The sequence below is a fragment of the Argopecten irradians genome, chromosome 9, assembly GCF_041381155.1.
Source record: "Argopecten irradians isolate NY chromosome 9, Ai_NY, whole genome shotgun sequence".
In the NCBI taxonomy this organism is placed as follows: domain Eukaryota; kingdom Metazoa; phylum Mollusca; class Bivalvia; order Pectinida; family Pectinidae; genus Argopecten; species Argopecten irradians.
In genome coordinates, this window is record NC_091142.1 from 7,747,726 (window position 1) to 7,768,509 (window position 20,784).

Here is a 20,784-nt window from a genome sequence, read left to right on the forward strand (position 1 = left end):
ATTTATTCTTATCTGTACCAAATCTGTAATTTATTTATTCTCACCTATATAAAATCTGTAATTTATTTATTCTTATCTGTACAAAATCTGTAATTTATTTATTCTTATATGTACAAAATCTGTAATTTATTTATTCTCACCTGTTTAAAATCTGTAATTTATTTATTCTCACCTATATAAAATCTGTAATTTATTCATTCTTACCAGTATAAAATCTGTAATTTATTTATTCTCACCTGTTTAAAATCTGTAATTTATTTATTCTCACCTGTATAAAATCTGTAATTTATTTATTCTCACCTGTTTAAAATCTGTAATTTATTTATTCTCACCTGTTTAAAATCTGTAATTTATTTATAATCACCTGTTTAAAATCTGTAATTTATTTATTCTCACCTGTTTAAAATCTGTAATTTATTTATTCTCACCTGTATAAAATCTGTAATTTATTTATTCTTATCTGTACCAAATCTGTAATTTATTTATTCTCACCTATATAAAATCTATAATTTATTTATTCTTATCTGTACCAAATCTGTAATTTATTTATTCTCACCTATATAAAATCTGTAATTTATTTATTCTTATCTGTAACAATTCTGTAATTTATTTATTCTTACCTGTACCAAATCTGTTATTTATTTGATATTCTCACCTGTATAAAATCTGTAATTTAGCAATTTATTCTTACCCATACAAAATCTGTAATTCATTTATTCACCTGTATAAATTCTGTAACTTTATCTACTATTCTCACCTGTATAAAATCTGTTATTTATTTATTCTTACCTGTATAAAATCTGTGATTTTCTGTAGTGTCTGTTTTGACTTCCTCTGGGGTGCGGGGAAGAGCTCTTTGTAGGATGTCCCAAAACTGACTACATTGATGAAAGCTTTCTCAGGTAATTTTTCAACAGCTAACAGGAACACCTGTTGATTAACATAAATTAATCAAATTTTTATTTAACCTCATACATACTATATGTCATCTAAATTTACAAAAGATGATGAACAACAAAAAAGAAAACTTGTGCCTATTAAGCGCCCCTGTAATTTCACAATTTTGAAAGGATGTTTATTGTATCAAATACAATTATAGACCTGGCAGTAGGGAGATATGACGATTAGTTTACCAATGACATGTCATATTTCCCTCTACCTCTCCACCTCCTGAATCCTCTATTTGCTAAACCTTCTACCTCCTATATCCAGGTTCTGCGGTGGCCGAGTGGTTAAGATGTCCAAACAATTTACCACAAGCCCTCCATGTCTAGGTCACAAGTGTGAATCCCATGTGGGGCAGTTGATTTTAATTTTAAACAAATTTTTATTATTGTAAATTTTTGACTACAGGAATTAGACACAAGTTTTCCCAACTTTGTAACGTCCTCTCTCGAGTAGGCAGTGGAGCAGTTGCCAGGTACTGACCACTGGTCAGTAGTTTTTCTCTGTGTACTCTGGTTTTCCTCTATCATCAAGCCTTGCACATCCTTACATGACCCTGGCTGTAAATAGGACGTTAAAACTAAACAAACCAAACTACCTCCTAAACCGATCAGGTTCTGGCCCCGATTTCTGGAAACAAACTTAAGTCAAATTACAATATCTAATACATAAGTTACATAAGGAGAAAAACTCAGTTTTGACTTAAGTCTGTACTTTTGTTTCGAGAAATCGATCGAGCCTGAAATAATAGCCGAGCGATATATTGCCTTAGTTTGTTATACATACTTATTACTAACCTTTTTAGCATCTCGAGCAGGTTGACCTTTCATCGAGTTTGACATATCCAACAGGAAAATAACCTCTGGGTCATCTTCAACCTCGGCCTCAAACTCTGGGTAGAAGGCTAACATACACGCCTGGAATAAGAAATCTCTAAGTGTGTAACTACAAGTCTTAAGTGCTTGTACCTAGTACATACAACATATTCTTATGGTGCATTCTCATATTTAATTGATTTTAAATTATTCACCCCTGGAATTTCTTAATGGACTGGTCTATTTTTGATTTAGAAGAGTCTAAATGTGTTTTCAGGGGTGAATAATTTAACGAAATATTGCTGGTTGGATACGCTTCCATACTTCGCAAATGTTCCATGATTTAATTAGTTTCATCAACTTTTTCTCTTCTCTTTTGCCAAACTTAGTTAAATTGGGCAAAGCCTTAACTTTGTAAAATTCCCAGTTGTTCACCCAGGAATTTATTCACATTTGTAAACAAAATAAATTTTTGTCACATATGAGTTACATGGATTTTTGGCAGATTGACCACTTACTCACCTGAGTGGACTTTGAGGAATGTCTCTCTACCTCACATATGAGTTACATGGATTTTTGGCAGATTGACCACTTACTCACCTGAGTGGACTTTGAGGAATGTCTCTCTACCCACATACGAGGTACATGGATTTCAGCCAGACTGACCAATAGAATAAATCCATCGTCCAGTCCCGCATTCTTTGGAAGTTCTACTACTGCTTTAGTGGCTGTTTTCTTAAAGAAGAAAATAGACAATTGAAACTTTTTTTGTAACCATGATCTTATCATCAATATTTCAACAGACAATGAAAAGTAGACTTTTTAAGTCGTTTAATGAGTCAAGAAAAATGACCATAATTCATAAACGATCTACAAATAGATTTATATTTAAAAATTGCATGTTGACTTTTTGTGTAATTTTTATAATGTGAAATGATTTGTATATCTATGTTTAAAGAGAGAAGTGCTTTATCAAAATTAAAAATGTTCAAATTGTAGAATATTCTGTATATGTATATTACAGAGTTATCTGCCCTTACAGGAAGGTACTGTCTATGACGTCACATGTTTATGACCGTAACGTCATACTTAAAAAAAAAAATGTCATGAGTTGCAATAGATACATACCTATAAGGGAGGTTACATTTTGTATTATGCAAAGACGGAATACAATGAAAGTTTATCGTGACATTATATAGATAATTAAATCAAGTTAAAAGCGATAATACCAATAATTTCTTTCCACATGCTTAAAATCTGTTACCTTGTACTTAATGAGATGGGTTGGTGACATAACACTGCGAATATCAAATGGCATCTCCACAGAGACTTGTAGAGACAACGATGACCTTCCGCCATCTTGGATTTTTAGTGTGTCAAGGTCAAACTGAAAAGAGAAAACAACCAACAATGTCATTTATCATAACACATATGAAGCAAAATTAATAAAGTTGAAATAGTGATCAAATAAATTTGGAATTAAGTTTCAGTTGACAAAAAAAAATTGTCAACAGACAATCAATAAATTCCCTTTCATCAAATCAGTCGTTCTTGACAAGGACAATGTAACTCAATTGAAAAATAGCAATTTGGTTATCAACAGACATGCCACTTTCAATCACTAAGCTCTAATACACAAAAGTTTGTCCAGAAATATGTACATCGCATCAATGAATAAGCCCATCCTGTCAATCAATAAGTCCATCTTGTCAATAAATAAGCTAATCTTGTCAATAAATAAGCTAATCTCAGCCACAAATAAGCCCATCTTGTCGATAAATAAGCCCATCCCATGACCAGGCACATATAAGCCCACCTTGACAACGAATGAGCCCATCTCAGCCATGAATATCTCTAGCTGCCACCAATAACACACAAAACATATTTAAGACATCATTTGCTTCTTTGGTATTCACCATTACATGCAGAATCATAATATGATTTTATATACATACTGGTATCTTTAAGATCATATAACTTAAAACTGGTTACTATTATTATAATAATAATAAAGATTCCAGTAATTTATGACACAAGATGAACTTACCTGGGTCTTTTGTGCCAGCGCAGTGTCCTTGACCCAGGGTGCGACTGAGGCCGGTACCCTGAAGGCGATACTCTCGCCCTCGACTTGTAGCTCTGTGATGTACGTAATCTTTATCAGGACATCACACTTAGGAGGGAGGTTTCCGACACTTACAGTAAACACATCCTGTCAAATAAACATGTCAAAGTCAATTCACTCAGGTTACATTTTTTGTTGTTTTTTCTCAGCCTTGTAACAGATAGGGTCATTCAACAATACTAATCTTGGTTTGAAAGGGAGCTAGCCATGGAGTACCTATCAAATTGACAACAAAACATCTAAAATTCAAATTATGCTGAAAGTTTTGGGTTTTTTTTTCAATGAATAATAATAAAAAATTACTCTTTATTTTATACAGGAAATTAATAAAGTCAAACCTGTCAATAAAGACCACAAAAAGGACCAAGAATCTTTTTTTTTATAGCCAAGTGGTCTTTATACACAAGTCAAATTATGTTGAAATTGACCATTTGACACTCTCAGAAAAGAACAATGAACCTGTATTCAGAACATTACTTGACATTACAAACCAGGTGAGCGATACAGGCCCTCTGGGCCTCTTCTTTTTATAACCAAGTGGTTTTATACACAAGTCAAATTATGTTGAAACTGACCATTTGACACTCTTGATAAAAAATACTCTTAATTTTATACAGAAATTTACTACATTCAGACCTGTTTATAAGGACTACCCAAGGGACAAAGAAAAAATGGTCTTTATAGCCAGGTGGTCTTTATACACAGGTGGTCTTTATAGCCAGGTGGTCTTTATACACAGGTGGTCTTTATACACAGGTCAAAATGAGTTAAAATTCACTGTTAGGCACTCTTAACAAAATGGTCTTATTAAACAGGTGTTCTTTATACAGAGGTGGTCGCTAATGCAGGTTTCACTGTACCATCTAATGTTAACAATATCTATAATACAGACCGGTTCTTCCTCGTCCATGAGATACGCTCCGTGTCCTTTACTAATTGCTTCCTTGTATTCCTTATGTGCAGCCTTCTTTTCCTTAACTTCACCTGGGGTGTAAAGAAAACCTTTAAATGTTACCTGTATACCATCCCCAATACTCCAGGGGTTACTATCACTGTCGTTACATCCACCCCTAAACTATGTCAGTTTTGTCATATTATGTTAATGCTATTCAACCCATGGCAATATATGAGGCATTCAAACTCAAATATTCTTTTCTTTGCACATAAGACTTTTTCGTTTTCCTGATCTATTACCAGAAAAGTGATCTTTTGGTAGCCTTTGAATACAAGATAAGCACAAAGCGTCTTTCGCCAGGTATATAAGAAATTTACATCAAAGATAACAAATTTGAAGACAAATATATACATCCTAAAGAAGAGAGTGCTACAGTGGATAGTACTTAATGTCAACTTAGCTAATGTCACATTCTCCTTAATATCACATTTACTTGATGAGCCAGTTTTTGCTTGACTGTATTCTTTATATTACAAATGAAAATATCACTGCCCTGAATATATCTGCCCTGAAAATGCTTAATATCACTTTATCTGACCCATTATCATATATAAAATACAGGTAAATCCCAAGGTCGAACTCCAAGCATCGCTTGCCTGGCCTGGCAGCTTTTCTGACTAAAATGCTTTCAACTCTTAATGTCACATTCCCCTTAATATCACATTTTGTTTGACCAATGGAACATGATATTAAGAGGATTCTACAGCACAAGCTCACCGATAATATGTTTTCCGTTGATGAAAGCTTCAAATCCACACACGGCTGCTGTGTCGTCTAGAGGGAAGATGTATTTGGCCTCTATTGCCGAGTTGTTATCGTTTCTGTATTTCTGGAGAACTACAACCTGTAGGAAAAAAAATGTTTTCTATGTTAATACTCAATCTGCAGATACAAACATGTTAGATATGACGACAATATATATATGTCACATGATCTATTTAATCAAAATAGAACAGCCAATAGACAAAGTATAGAAGTTCCACTGTCAGGTGAAAAATAAATATTTTGGAATTCTTCATTGGTCTTCAGAAATGTTCATTGGTCTTCAGAAATGTTCATTGGTCTTCAGAAATGTTCATCGGTCTTCAGAAATGTTCATTAGTCTTCAGAAATGTTCATTGGTCTTCAGAAATGTTCATTGGTCTTCAGAAATGTTCATTGGTCTTCAGAAATGTTCATTGGTCTTCAGAAATGTTCATTGGTCTTCAGAAATGTTCATTCGTCTTCGGAAATGTTCATTGGTCTTCAGAAATGTTCATTGGTCTTCAGAAATGTTCATTGGTCTTCAGAAATGTTCATTTGTCTTTGGAAATGTTCATTCGTCTTCGGAAATGTTCATTGGTCTTCAGGATTATTCATTACTATAGTTACTAAATATAAATAAAATCCCAATTAGGAACACTGACACAAAGGTAAAAGAAAAGACAACACAGGACAGGATAGGACGGAATGGGACATGACAGTATAGGACTGGACAGGAAATAATATAATTTTTCTGCATTTCTACTGACCTTGGCCACCATGTCCAGCATTCTAGCTCTAACATGGACACTTTTGAGAGGTACAGACTTTTTGCCTCCCATGAGACCACCAGTGACCTTCTGTAAGGGGTCAGGAATGTCCTTCACGTCCGATATGTCTGAAAAAGAAAACAATGTTTCACAAAAAGAGCAAGGAAATTCAAATGAAAATTCAATCCTAGGCTGGGACAGTTGTTTATCAAGATGGTATTAAGATGGCAGTATTGAAACTCAAATGATTTGTCTTTGACTTTCAGTTTTTGAAATAAAGCCAGATGACCAGTTGTTCTGTATTCAAATTATAATATATATAATTTATTTTATTAATTAAGAAATAATATCAGTACATGTACACAAAAATATTTTGCTCAGCTTCAGATCAAGAGATGAATTACATTCAAATCTCTGAAAACTTGAAGATTTTTAAATGAAGTCTGGGAATTTTTTATTAGAGGCTGCCAGATAAAAAAATTTACACAACAGAGAAACAGAATTAAGAGGTGAAAAGTTAAATTGAAAGCCGTCTTCCCCTCAATTTATTTAATGAAATTAAAAGCTTACAGTTCTTACCAACATTAGCTAGATTGTTATTGAGGCTATCATCATCTGTGTCTGATGGGACAGTGACAGCAGGAACGGATACCTCCGGATCGTCCGGGAGGGAAAACTCCACAACATATCGGATCCTCTGTTGTTTAGGACTGTACACCACAAACTCATTGTCCTGAGAAAGTGTAAACGTTTTACTTTTATCATTGAAACTGCCTAGAGACCTTGTTTTATTCTAAGTGAAAGATAAGTTTAACAATCTTTCGTTAAATATGGAATACACATTGATGTAAATTTGATTTAATTCTGTATAATTTAATTTCATATGTTACATGCATTTCTATTGGTTAGATCTTTGACGCTATTTTTCCATAGACCGAAAGACTTATACATGAAGTAGTATGACATCATATATATACAGAATGTTTTCTGTATTATATGTTAAAAGTGGCAGTCATTGGACAAACTGAACTATTTGATAAGATATCAAAGTGCCACAACTCGATTTGATTTATTGTAAAAGTAAGTAAAATCATGATAATTTATGCCTAATTAGTACCTGATTGAGGTATCTAAATTAAATTTTAAGTATTATTCTCAATATCTTTTGGGTTTATGAAGTCATAGACAAAAAACGGACAGACATTCTTTTTCATATAGACCTTCTGTTTTTTGTTATGACTTCATAAACCCAAAAGATATTGAAAATAACGCTTAAATATAATCCTATAAACAGTCAAGGCCATTTTAAAATAAGTTTTTGGAGTTTTGAGGAAAACCAAACCATATGGAGGAAAACCATAGACCTACATTCAGTACCTATCAACTGGCCTACATGCCATGGGTTTTCAAATTCTCAATAAATATGTACAGGGTTTTCTATAGGGGACCTTCATTATCCGGCAGCCAAATACCAAAACAAAGTTTATGATCTTGATTTTTTAGAAGATCAAAGATACAGATCTACATTTTCCTATAGTGAGTTTTAGGGATTTCCAAGCAAAAACAGTATTCCACCATGAAAGTTAAAAACTGCATACTGACCTGAAAGTGACTGTCGTTCGTAGATGACCTTTTGACCCCTTGGGTGCTATGGTAACCAGTGGGGGGTGCTTTAAGGGTATAGTCAGTGCTGGTGTACTGACATTGTCGTCCCAGCGCCACGTCACAGACCAGCAGAAGCCGACATCCATGGACAGTACTAGGCATGGAGTACTTCATACAGGTGCTGCAAAAAGGGAAATTATGTCAATAGGGCCACGAAACAGTAATGTTGTATGCAAAATTTGAAAATCGGTGTGCCAGTTGAATGTCTGTCTCTGCAGTTCAATTTCTGGGCCCAGTTTCAGGATAACTTTATATTCTTCATAGCAAAGCATTACAGATTTTATGAGATGCTTTTTGACTTCTGTAGTGCTTTTCTAAGGGGAATTTTAAGTTAAGGAAATCCTTAAAGAACGTTCATGAAACTCAGGGCCCTTTTTATATTAGTATAGCTAAATTGCCCCCTTTTAGGTCAGGGGGAATGTAATGGTTGTTGATTAATGGTGTAATGCCTGATTATACCGATACCATGGTTATCCAACTCTTGGTTTGTTCTGGCAGGTCCCTTGCCAACATTCATTTTCATTTTGTTACTATCGCTTGAGTGTTGGGTCATTTAAAACTTCACATAATATCCTTTATTTGCTTCTTCATATTTTACGAAATAAAGAGAATCAACACTACCTTGCTGAATTGGCGAAATATATGCCACATCCCAGCATGCCTCTGTCCGTCCTGTCGATCCCGTAAAAGTTCTCCACAAGGTTTGGGAGCAAAAGTCCCCTGGAATAGAACAACATACCGTATTGGCTTATAAAACGGTAAAATGAAGGCCTGCACATGCTTATATTTCTATTTGATTTTAAGCAGAATTCAATAAAAAATAGTTTCAAATTTCTATATACAGTCAAACAAGTTTATGACGACTAGTGAAGAGTAGAAATGAAAATGGTCACTAAAGACAGGTTACCTTTATAGACAGGTTAAGGCTTTTGTGTCAGCCAGTAAATATAATAGGTTGACATCCTATATATGTGAGATGTATTTGGATCTATTGGGTTTGTTTAATATTCAATTAACACTCAAGGTCATTTAAGGATGTGCCAGCTAGGTTTAGGATAAAAGCCAGAGTACCTGGAGATAATTTTTTTTTTTTATGATCAATACCTGGAAACTGCCACACATACCCAACAGGCTTGTAGCTCAAAGTTAAAGGGCTAATGGTAAAGTGTCAGAATATCTGAACTACTTGACAGCAATAGCTCCCAAAACACATGTACAAGATGGATGTGTAAGGGAACAGGGAGACTGTCGTAAGTTTGAGATGTGTCTCTTTGTGATAGAGCTACTTGCCTTCCTTATAGTACTTTCTCACTGAATCATATACAAGCCAAAGATACCTGAATGATTAAACCAGTCAATGTTAAAGATTTCAAACTCACCTGGACATTATACCAAGGAAGTTATGTGGTGATGAGGCATGCATTAGTTGTTTCACATTTCCGATATTGGACTCAAACTCTAGATCCTCAAGTGTACGGGTGACACTGTAGATATTCCTCACTGTAACACTGAAAATATAGATAGATAATATTTGTCATTTTTGCTGTATTAACGATCAAGTTAATTTCCATGAAATTCAATAATCACGAATTAGAAACATTTTTTAACTTGGATATTGACAAATGCTCCATCATATCTCCCTGCGAAATAGTATTAAGAATAAGATTACGAAATGCAAATGTTACCATGATGCATTTTAACTTTTTCTGTACTTTGTATTCTTTCCGAATTCTGTCCTGGAATAAGTTAGAAGTCTCGCCCCAAAAGTTTTCAAGAAAATGTTGGACAACATAATTTTGTACATAATTAGTTGTATATTAATTCATTCAATCAAAACATACAAAGTTTAGTGCAATCATTAGGACTTACCTTACTTAGAAATTGTTCATAAATTAAGTTTATATAATGCAATCCTGTGCAGAAGTGTGACAAGCCATAATTTTGGTTATGATAATAATGACAACATTTTAGAAAAGAGAATGCATGCAAATTCCTGATACCTTTCTGATGTACTTGTCACCATCTTTGATACATGTTGAAACTCCTCTGATGATTGGTCGAGGCAAGTCACATGACATCGTAGAGCTCTATATTTAGCTTGTGTTGTAGCCTCGTCTGACCAGTCTGTGGCTTCACTAACAGCCAGGATGTCATTTACAAGCTAAAACAAAGAAAAAGTCATCAAAGTATTGGAAATACTGTAAATACAAGAACTGTCATCGTGGAGGCCAACATAAAATGCTTATGTTTGTGTCGTTAATTTTAAAGTAATAAGTAAACTAATGGACGCAGGCAAGCATATGCCTCTATATTCATTTCTAAAAACCACTATTCTCATTGTAGTTTTATATAATGATATTGACATTAAATGTTTTTAACAAACTTCATATCTTGAATAAAAAGTATGGAGATTAGGTCAATATGGTGTTACACTGCCCAAGCAGATATAAAATAATGGCCTCAAGTTCCACCCTTTCAGTTATTACATGTATTTAAATCTACCAGGATAATATAACACCATATTAACCTCACCAATGTGATTTGGTTAATATGTTGTTATACTGCCCAAGTAGAATATAAAATATTGGTCTCCAGCTCTCTCTGTCATTTAATTCTACCAGGATGATATAACACCGTATTGACCTCACCAAAGGTAATAGATAAAAACCACAGACCTGGCACTGGTCCTGTTTGGAGGAGATATCCCTCAGTGACAATGTGTCCTTTCTGAAGTTTTCTTTGTATGGCAGGACAGAGTAGAACTCCTTCAGTAAACGTTTTATTGTGGTGTCGTCTGCTTCCTTTATCATAGCAGACTTCAGCTGTAGAAGTATCGCCTCTGCTTCTTCAACCTGTCAGTGCAAAAATAGCCTGTATATTGATATTTTATTAACTTCTTCTGGAAGTCATTAATAGTCTAAAAATTTATAAAGCAAATGTCTTACAACTTGTGTTACTGGTATATGTTAAATTAATGAAAGTTTATAAAAAAGTGATTGACTGAGTGTATATAAGACCTCTTTTAGGAGCCTCGATCTGAAATCAACAAAGGATGTGATAGAATAAGAGCTAGACAATAGGAAGACATGGGATAACTTGTATGATAGCTATCAATTTTATTCAAGGCCTACTACAGTGGAATCCTCTTAATATTATGTTCAATTTGTCGTCATGGAAAATGTGATATTAAGAGGAAAATGACATTAACAGAATTTGATGTGACATTAGGTGGTTTCCACGACAGAGCCTTCAGTTTATAGATGGTTTGTTAGCTGTCGAGATCCTATCTAGACCTATTACAAAAGACCTTTGTTAAAATAACACCACACCTTTTCTTGTTTAATGTGCTGGAGTTCCATGTCTAGCTGTGTTTCAGCCTCGTGACTGGCCTCTGCCCAGACCAGCTCTACCAACTGGCCAACCTCTGGACTAACCTCCGTGGTCAAGGTACATAACTCTCCCAGCAGCTGTTGAAAATAGAGGTTTAAATTTGTTTTTATTTGTTTTAACGTCCTATTAACAGCCGGGGTCATTTAAGGACGTGGCAGGTGTGTTGGTGAATAGAGAGTAAGAGAATAAAATGTCAAAGTTCAAAAAAAGTAATTAACATCAGTTTTGCTAACCTCCATACTTGAAAAATTTTCTCTGTAAAACTTTCAGAAAGTATCTGAGAGAAATCTATTACATTATATATCATAATGATTATAATGAATCAACATGAAATCATGATTCGAATGTAAGGTGACAAAATAGCTGTCTCCTCTGGGTGTGTACCTACCATTCGTAGCTTGGTAGATCCTAAGGCACTATTAGTAAGCACTGGGTTGTCCCAAACAGCCATGTTGTAGGGGTGTGAGGTGTAACGTTGGTACAATTGTTCGTATCCACTGACAACCTCCTCGGAAGTACAGACATACCAGGCAATGGGGGTATCTTTGTTGTCATTTATCTGTCAAAATATTTACATTCAATTTCACCCCTGAAATTTCATAATGGACTTGTCTAGTGTTTAATTTAGAAGAGCCTACATGTGTCTTTAGGGGTACATAAGTTAAAGATTATGCATGCACATGTAGACAATTTACTTACTTTGTGGTATTTCTGTTGAAAAATCTAAATACCCAGTATTTCTTTAGGTAAAATTAGAGAAAATTTTTACAAGTGATCTTTTGCAAATTTCACAACAATACAGCCCAATGTACTTTTGTTTTGAACTCTTATCATTTTAAATTTACCACAATAGCTTTTAAATCGCATTCCAACTTTGAAGCTAGAGTAACTAGAGTTATTGAAACACTTAAATTATGTGGGAACACATTTTTACTAGAAAGACAGATAAGATACTGGAAATCAACTTTCTTTTGTGGCTACTAAATATAATTTCAAATTTCAATTTCAATTTCAAAGCATTTTCACAGAGATCAAGATTCGCGAATGTAAAATTAAATTGAAATACATTTGATATAATTGTGTAAGAATTTGTGGAATATGTAAATTTGAAGAGATAAACTTTCTCAAGTTAACCTTGATAACAAAATATTATGAAAATATATTGAACGCGAAAGAAAATTGGTTTTGAGTATTTGCTAGCGTTGGATGATTACCTTTGTTTGATGTAACACTCCAGTCTGTGAGTAGAGTCTGTATGGGAGATCAATATCACAGTGGCTGGCGTGTATCTCCAGGATCTGGATAGAATCTTTGGCCTAAAAAACAAATTTAAGTGGAATGATTAGAAACCTTGCATATGTCAACACCTTCATTATTTTTGTACAATTTTCAATTTCCAGGTGTATTTCTCTTTGAAACTTATTTGCAGGGTGTTAATTTTGTAAATTATTTTTGTAGCCTTTGAAAGTGTCATTCATCTTATAGGCTGTAAAATATTGCTCTCTTTGACATGTTAATAGAAAAAGAGGCCCAGAGAACCTGTATCACTCACCTGATTTATTTAGTAATTATAGAAAAATCTTTTACAATTTGAAATAGCAAAATTGACCCCACTTTGGCTCCACCATTAGTCCTGTTGGTGAGTATGTCCCATGATTTGTATATATGTACTTTTGAATCCCCACCATATATCCTATCAATTCAAATTTACTTTTGGCGTTGTTCAATGGTTAGTTTCAGAGAAGAAGTTGTTTATATGGAAATATCCAAATTGACCCTTTTGGCCCCGCCCCTCAGACCCTCGGGATGTCAGCCCCACAATTTGTACAAAAATTGACACCTTTGGTCCCACCCTTCAGTCCCAAGAGGTCAGCTCCACCATTTCCACAATTTTGAATCCCTATCCCATAAGGATGCTACCTGTGCAATATGAGTGCTCTTCAAGGCTTAGTTTTAGAGAAGAAAGTCGTTTATATGGAAAAAGCTAAATTGACACTTCTGAATCAAGGAAGATGGGTCAGCCTGACCATTGTTACAGTTTTGAGTGTCCATCCCATAAGGTTGCTACCAGTAAAATTTGGTTAAGTCCGACAAGTGGTTATGAAGATGAAGCTGATTGTTGATGGATGGCAGGTGTGGTACGTATCACATAATCTCACCTTGGTCCTTCATTTCAGCAGAGAAGAACAAATTTTGTAAATGTTACATTTTTGTTGACTAATTACCTTAAGTATAACCCATTTGGCCACAGCATATTCTTCCTCATTATATTCAGGGCTATCTGGGTCCCCAAGGGGCCAGCACTCTGCACTGCTCAGGTTTAGATATAATTTTCGTCTTTTCTTTCGTACAGATCCCTGATGTTGTGCTGTAACAAACAGTAAATTATGTTTATTTAAGTCAAGCATGGAGTTGTTCACATGGTGATTAAGCTCCTTGATGTATATCTAACTGACATTCTCCCCTGAAAATTCATAATGAACTATTCCAGGCTTTGAATTAGAAAAGTTCCAATGTGTATCGAGAGTGACTCACTTTAAACTCATTGTTTAATAAATGACATCAATGATTAATAATTAAATCTTATTTGTTTTCTTACTAAATCTGATTTTCTGATTGGCAGTTTATTTTTCTTTATACTGCATTTACTATGAAGAAAAAAATCAAAGAAAATAATTTAAAAAAAACAAACTTTTGTGAGAATCTGCTATGCGGATTTGCACAGTTTGTATACAAAATTTCTTTCATACCCTGATGAAGTTACAAAATAGTGACATCAATGCTTAATGAAAAGCATATTACCAGTACTCATTATTTTCCCTTTCTGGAAGTTTTTGCCATCCATGGCTGCTCCAGCAATATAAGGAGTCATAGAGAGCTTCTGTTGCTGCAGTAAACAATCGTCAATAAATTCGGCCCTCAGTACTGGTATCCCAAACTTTCTCGCCTGTCGAACCTTGTATGTAGTCTTCTCTAACATATCGTTGAATAAAACCAAACAGGAAACCTGAAAACCAAGAGATTTAGTACAATGCAATTACTAGTATCGCAATTGAACCAATAAGTGCAAAGGACACTTAAGAACTCAAACAAATAAGGGAGCACATAAAAGAACCAAAGGACTAGATATGTTATGGCTCTTTTTGGCCCCTAAATCTCCCAAATTTCAAATTAAGTATTTAAAAATTAAGTTGCTGCGTTTGAAATATTGAATACGCCCCTGATAAAAACTGAACGATATTTTTGTTAACAGAAAGTATGTTTTTGCTATATAACCATGGTAACTTTGCATAAATTATGCAAATTTAAAAATTTCGTCAATTTTGGCCTATTTTTTTATAGTTTTTCTTTTAAAAGCAATAGAGCACAACCTAGAACAAACTTTATATTTTAAGGGAATTAGCAGACACGAAGAATACATCATTTTGAGAAATATAAAGTGTGTTCTAGAATGCACTCTATGTTAACTAGATGAAAGCTGCATAAAAAAGGCCAATTTTGATGAAATTTTCACATTTTGCATAATTTAGGTATAATAAAAATGGTTGCCATGGCAACTAGAACTGCTATATTACCTAATAGTACAATCAAATATGTCAGGTATGTAGTTTTGAAATATTTGAAATATAAGATTGACATCTTAAAATAACAGACTTTGAAAAATGGCGGATTTTGGGGCCACAAAAGGCCGTTACCATACCTAGTCCTTTGGACTAGCAGTCACAAAAGTATTTCACAAAGTATGTGTAGGTAAGTCATAAATAAATTTGCAAAAATAATTACATATTATATACTGTATGCACAATGTACCTAGTAGTCAGCTAAGTGTATACTATACATGTGCTGTACTATTTGTTCAACCATTAACAATGTAACATAAAGATTAAAATAGTTATTCAGGATTGTCTAGTATTATCCAAGACAATTGAAAGGGTACATTCATGTAATACAGCAAAACTTAAGGCAAGAGTACAGTATAAATTGTAAAACCTGTCTATAAAGGACAATGGACATTAATATGGGACATATCAAAATGTCATTTAAAGACAGTGTTCGTTATATAGTAGGAGCAGAAAAATGGACAGTCAGACTTGGATTTGAACCCCCCCCCCCCCCCCGAACACTAGCCAGGTGCTCTACCAACGCAATTATATAATAAATTGCACCAAAATGGGAATGTTGAGTCTGTCCTTTATAGCTAGGTGTCCTGTATATAGAGGTGTCCATTATGGAGGGTTTGACCAATTAACTTTCGGTTTACCTTCCTTGTTATTATATATGACACCGTTCCACCATTTTCTATAATTTTCTTTCGCCATCGGGTTTTCTCTTTAAATGGCATTGTCGAGTTGAACTCCAGCACAAACGTGAAACGTCGAAATATGGAGATATTCATGGTTTTCATCTCTTTGGATAGAAACAAGAAACAAACATAGCAGATTACTGTAAAGTATACATAAAATGCATTTTTATTTTTAATTGTATTTAAAATATAAGTCCATTACGATATTGTTATGTAGATCGATTACGCAATATATAGCCTAGGTAGGCCTTCAGTAGCAGTTTGTACCTTGTGAGCCAACTTCAGCGAGTGGAGATCTGGAAGGTGTGCCGACATTATTTCCATTTGTCAACTTTGAATTCGGCCAGGAAATCTGCCAAACATCTTGTTTGTCAGTGCCGGTCATCTTGTCAGATGGCTACAGTAACTTCATGACATCATATTCAATATCTGCATGATGTTGTCAACTTGTCGTTACCGGACAGATAAAAGCTTACTAAGCTAATTTTTCATATAGAAATGACACAAGCATGCAGACGATGTCGAAACCGGATATAATAACAAACCTTCCTGACACCTAGCGGCGGAAAAATAAGTAATCTTGATTGCCTCCCCTAGACCAGGGATTTCAGTAAGCCAGGCACGTAAACGGAATAATTAAAAAAAAACTTACACAATATTATCTATTTAATCAAATCCATTTGTAATAATGCATGTGCATGTATATTGGATGTTTTAAAGATATCAAAAGAATGAGGAAAAAAGATGATCGCACGAACATTCCAAGAAAAAAAAAAAGAAAAAAACTTTAATAGAAGTCTAGTGTGTGTGTTTGTGAATTTGCTTCCTCTCTTTTTCAAGATTAAAAATCTTATCTCAACATCAAAAGAAAATCTTGAAATTAATTGAAAATCTTACAAGCAATACTGTGCAATCTGATCCTGAGCTACTGACATTTTTTATTTAATAATAATAAAAAAAAATATTACACATTTTGGAATCTCCGAAATATCGCTCACGTAGATTAAAACAAAGATGGTCCTAAGACCAAAAACATATTGACCTATAATGTATGTCTCTGCTAAGACAAGTGTTCCCTGTGGCACACCACTTCTATCTTTCCTTGTAGATGAACTGGCTCAATTTATAACTACTTTTGGTTTCAATTTGATAAAAAAAAACTGAATCCAAACAAAAAGTTTGCCTTTGTTAATTTGTAGATAAATAACATCTGTATCGACAATCTTGTTTATTTTTATCGCTATTCATTATCTACGTCCGATGGACTATATATCTCATAGTAGAACTGGAGACAACTAACACAACAGGTAGAGCCGTACAACTGTACACTCAACTTCGCTGGCCAAGGGTATTAAGTTCGATTCTCTTTCTACTAGAAGAAAGAGAATGGACTAATGCCCTTGGCTAGCGAAGTTGCTGTACACTGTGCCTTGTGATTGACTGTGTCGCTTTGAAGTTAGGCGTCGTTCTCTCTGTGTCTTGTGATTGACTGTGTCGCTTTGAAGTTGGGCGTCGTTCTCTCTGTGCCTTGTGATTGACTGTGTCGCTTTGAAGTTGGGCGTCGTTCTCTCTGTGCCTTGTGATTGACTGTGTCGCTTTGAAGTTGGGCGTCGTTCTCTCTGTGCCTTGTGATTGACTGTGTCGCTTTGAAATTGGGTGGCGTTCTCTCTGCAGTCTTCAAAATTTGCTTGTCTGTGATTGATTCAGTTTTGTTCCTCTGAGCTGCCTTCAGTTTTACTATGAGATAGTCCAGGGGTGTAGAGATCGTAAGTGATCGGAACCCTTGGGGTATCGAGAATGAGTAAAACCGTGTCTGACAACAAAATTAATTTACCCGTGTTCATGCGTTCTACAATATTGTTACGCATTAGTAGTATGTATGTATTGAACTGATCATGAGTTACTAATCGGCGGTGACTCTTTGGATTTTTGGAGTTCGACTTATGGATTGGGCACATACATGTATTTGCAGTTGTCCATTACTCTGGTACTAATCGTTAATCCAGAGGTTTGACTAGCCTATAATTGTATGTCGTCTTTGGTTTTATCAGGTCGCACATAATACACAAAGCTCGTTTTTTTTGACTGGCGTTTTGTACACTTTACAGGATAAAAAAGTAACTTCTTTAAGTTAAGAGATATGATTTAATCTTTGCCATGTTTGTTTCATCTGGTGTTAATGGCGTTACTATACTAGAATATTTCCATTTGCCCAGGACTGACATTATGTAACCTTACCAACCAAAAAGGGAATTTATGAGATCATAATTCTCCTATAATTCCCGTTGGTGAAGTGATATGTATAACATGTATTATGACGTCGTTCTGAGCGACGTCATGACATAATGACACAATGCGCAATTTTTGTGCGTTACTTGCGTGCTACCGGAATGAAAAACCCCAATGTTGTTCTATGTTATTCGCAACAATATTTTTAGTTATGATTTTGAAATGTTGAATATCATAAAGATGAAACTTATTGATTAAAATGATCGACGCAATGCACTAACGCACGTTATTCAATTTGTCTGCAATCCTGGGAGATTTATAGGACCATAAATCTCCCAATAAGACAATATCATGCTTAAATGTGCTTCACATATCATCATACAAAGAATGGCCCAGGGACGCAAAAACCATTTGTGACGTCATAATATCGAGTCGACATCGATGCTCTTATGATTATGACGTCACAATTGGTGTTTCTTGACGACTTGTAGTTGCTGTTACTCTGCAGCTTGCATTTGGCTGTTACTTCCTTAGAAAGATGTCGTCGGATAGCGACTCTGATGGATGTGAGGAGTTTCTGATGAAACGTTACATGAATACAAATTTTGGACACAGCATACAACAGGCGAAGAATCTTCAAAATACACACAGCGGAATAAAACCACAACCCGGATTTTATGAACTTTGTGACCGGAAACATTGGTCATTGGATACGAAGACGTATCGCGGCAAACATTGGGATGTGAAAGAGGTGGTACCTTTGGGACGATCAACTCGTCGCCTGACGGTCCATAATGTTAACGCAGAAGTCGACAAGGAGAAAGCCAGGAAAGTTCAAAAAGAGGAAATCGAGAAAAAAGAAGCAGTTCAAACTTTGACTCCTGTGAACAAAGAGTTGAAAGATACTGTGCACTTCAGCGAGAAGAAAATGAAAGCCGAAGAGGCATCTACGAAAAACCACCAAGCGAAAGTAAAGGATGAAATGCAATTGCAGTTACTCCATTTTACGCATGCTGGTTTGGTTGCCATGGAGACTGAAGAAGAACGTCTATATCAGATCAAATTGTTGCGAGGAATGTTAAACAACATGGACAGGTCTCCAAGCGTTGAGGATTTAGTCGACGCAATGGCTGAGACCAACCAAAAGCGAACTTACATCAACAGGGACTTAGAGGAAGCATTCGGGAGACTAGTTGAGGAAGAAAAGGAGTTGGATGACGACTATCGTGAAGCCATGATGGAAATGCTCGATGAATCTCTCATTAAGGTGATCTTAAATATGGATAGGGAAGTAACGAAGAGATTGTCAGAGGAAGAGCGAAAAGATCGAGTGATGGAACAAAATAATTTGCTCAAGGACAAGAAGAGAGCCAAAGCAATGCAGAATTTCGAGAAAGTTCTGTCAGATATGAAACGGATATACCGACAAGTGTTGGAAGAGGAAGAAAGGATTGAAGAAACCTACAGAGATAAAGTAAGGGAGGTTAAATCCAGAATGCAGGAAGAATTGCTAAGGAAATTCGCTGCGAAGTGGGTCGAAAAGGCATGTGCCGACGAGAAATCACGTCGCATTCAAGAATTTGAAAATTCGGATAACAGGAAAAATGTGGCTTGGGAGTCAATGAAGAATGTCCTGAGTAGGGTTCAGCGACAGATGATTTTATCAAAGTTTGATGGCAAATGGATTGACTTTAAAGAAGAGGCCACAAAGGAGAAAGTTAAGAAAGTTAATCTGCAAGTTCCGGAAACTGAACATGACCGTAAGATCCGACAAATGAGAACACGGGTACGCCGTCCATCTTGTGTTGTTAGAGGGGATGATTACTGAACTATTCACAGTGAGGTAATGATCCATATCATATTATATTATGATTTACTGTTTATTATTTTCAAAAATTTTGCCCAAATTATTTCTCTCATTTTCCATACGGACACTGGCTTTTAAAAATAAATCATCCTTTTCTTTTTTCCAGACGGATGATCCGTTTGTCCCATGGCATTCCATGGGCTCTGCATGTATAGATAAATCCCGCCTGTTCCTCAACTAGATCTGCTGTTCAAGCTTACAAAAAATCTGTATGTTTTTTGATAGATTATTTAGAACCTCGGCATTCGTCTTTAGAGTCAAATTTATTTCATTTATATGCATTAAATTATATTTGTCAGGGTGTATACTGTTACTAACAGAATTCAATTGCGATAACATAAACACCTCATTTGAAAGATTCGACAATTTTTCTGTTTTTAAATTAAAATTTTCTGTAACTTTAAATTCACAGACATATTGTTTTCTCCACCCTCTTTTTCTCCTTTCATAAGCATGTTTTTATCAATATTTTTGTGCTGATTCTGCTAAAACACATTTTATTTATTTCATCAGATATTCATTTCTCATGAACAAGTAAGTAAGTACTGATGTACTCATCCGATACAGATAACATATTTTACTGATTTTTACAAGTATCGATATTCATACTTTCTAAATGTCAGTAAATCTTATAAAGTTTATTTTTTTTTTTTTTTTTAAATTTGTTTCTGATTCGAAATTATTAATTAAAGGCCAGTTTGCAATCATAATTTGTCGTACTAAATTTTCTCCAGCAAACACAGTGTTCGAAAAGGTCTATCCAATTAAATTTAATTATGAAATAATTAAACATTACTAAAAAGGCCTTTTCAAAACTGATTGGAGATCGAAATTAAAGAATCGTTACGGAATCCATAAGGTCCACATGTCGTTTTTTCTCTCGATAATGACGACAGTCTTTTTTAAATTAATGCTTCGATCCTCTGCCGATGTTTATATCGGAGGCACAATTTACAATCTTAGCACTATTCTGCTAATA

General features: G+C 34.8%; 2 protein-coding genes across 2 annotated transcripts in view; one reads left to right on the top strand and one right to left on the bottom strand.

Moving 5' to 3' along the window:
• Positions 1-16,554, bottom strand: part of LOC138331371 (uncharacterized) — a 44,457-nt gene extending 27,903 nt beyond the window's left edge. Inside the window, 21 exon segments of the mRNA XM_069278942.1 lie at positions 790-930; positions 1,743-1,862; positions 2,361-2,495; positions 3,025-3,147; positions 3,808-3,972; positions 4,778-4,869; positions 5,558-5,684; positions 6,352-6,479; positions 6,931-7,084; positions 7,954-8,137; positions 8,638-8,736; positions 9,396-9,524; positions 10,017-10,177; positions 10,692-10,868; positions 11,346-11,483; positions 11,795-11,965; positions 12,621-12,722; positions 13,632-13,774; positions 14,209-14,413; positions 15,668-15,813; positions 15,977-16,554. Of these exon segments, the coding sequence (XP_069135043.1) occupies positions 790-930; positions 1,743-1,862; positions 2,361-2,495; positions 3,025-3,147; positions 3,808-3,972; positions 4,778-4,869; positions 5,558-5,684; positions 6,352-6,479; positions 6,931-7,084; positions 7,954-8,137; positions 8,638-8,736; positions 9,396-9,524; positions 10,017-10,177; positions 10,692-10,868; positions 11,346-11,483; positions 11,795-11,965; positions 12,621-12,722; positions 13,632-13,774; positions 14,209-14,413; positions 15,668-15,813; positions 15,977-16,094 (2,958 nt within the window). The 5' untranslated portion in view covers positions 16,095-16,554.
• Positions 16,555-18,410: 1,856 nt separating this feature from the next.
• LOC138331295 (uncharacterized protein PF3D7_1120000-like) lies at positions 18,411-20,446 on the top strand. The gene is made up of 2 exons (XM_069278819.1): positions 18,411-19,781; positions 19,912-20,446. The coding sequence occupies exon 1, from the start codon at positions 18,477-18,479 to the stop codon at positions 19,764-19,766; it is 1,290 nt and encodes a 429-aa protein (XP_069134920.1). The 5' UTR covers positions 18,411-18,476; the 3' UTR covers positions 19,767-19,781; positions 19,912-20,446.
• Positions 20,447-20,784: the final 338 nt, after the last annotated feature.

Coding starts and splice junctions, on each gene's coding strand:
- LOC138331295 (XM_069278819.1), top strand. CDS start 18,477: ATGTCGTCGGATAGCGACTCTGATGGATGTGAGGAGTTTCTGATGAAA.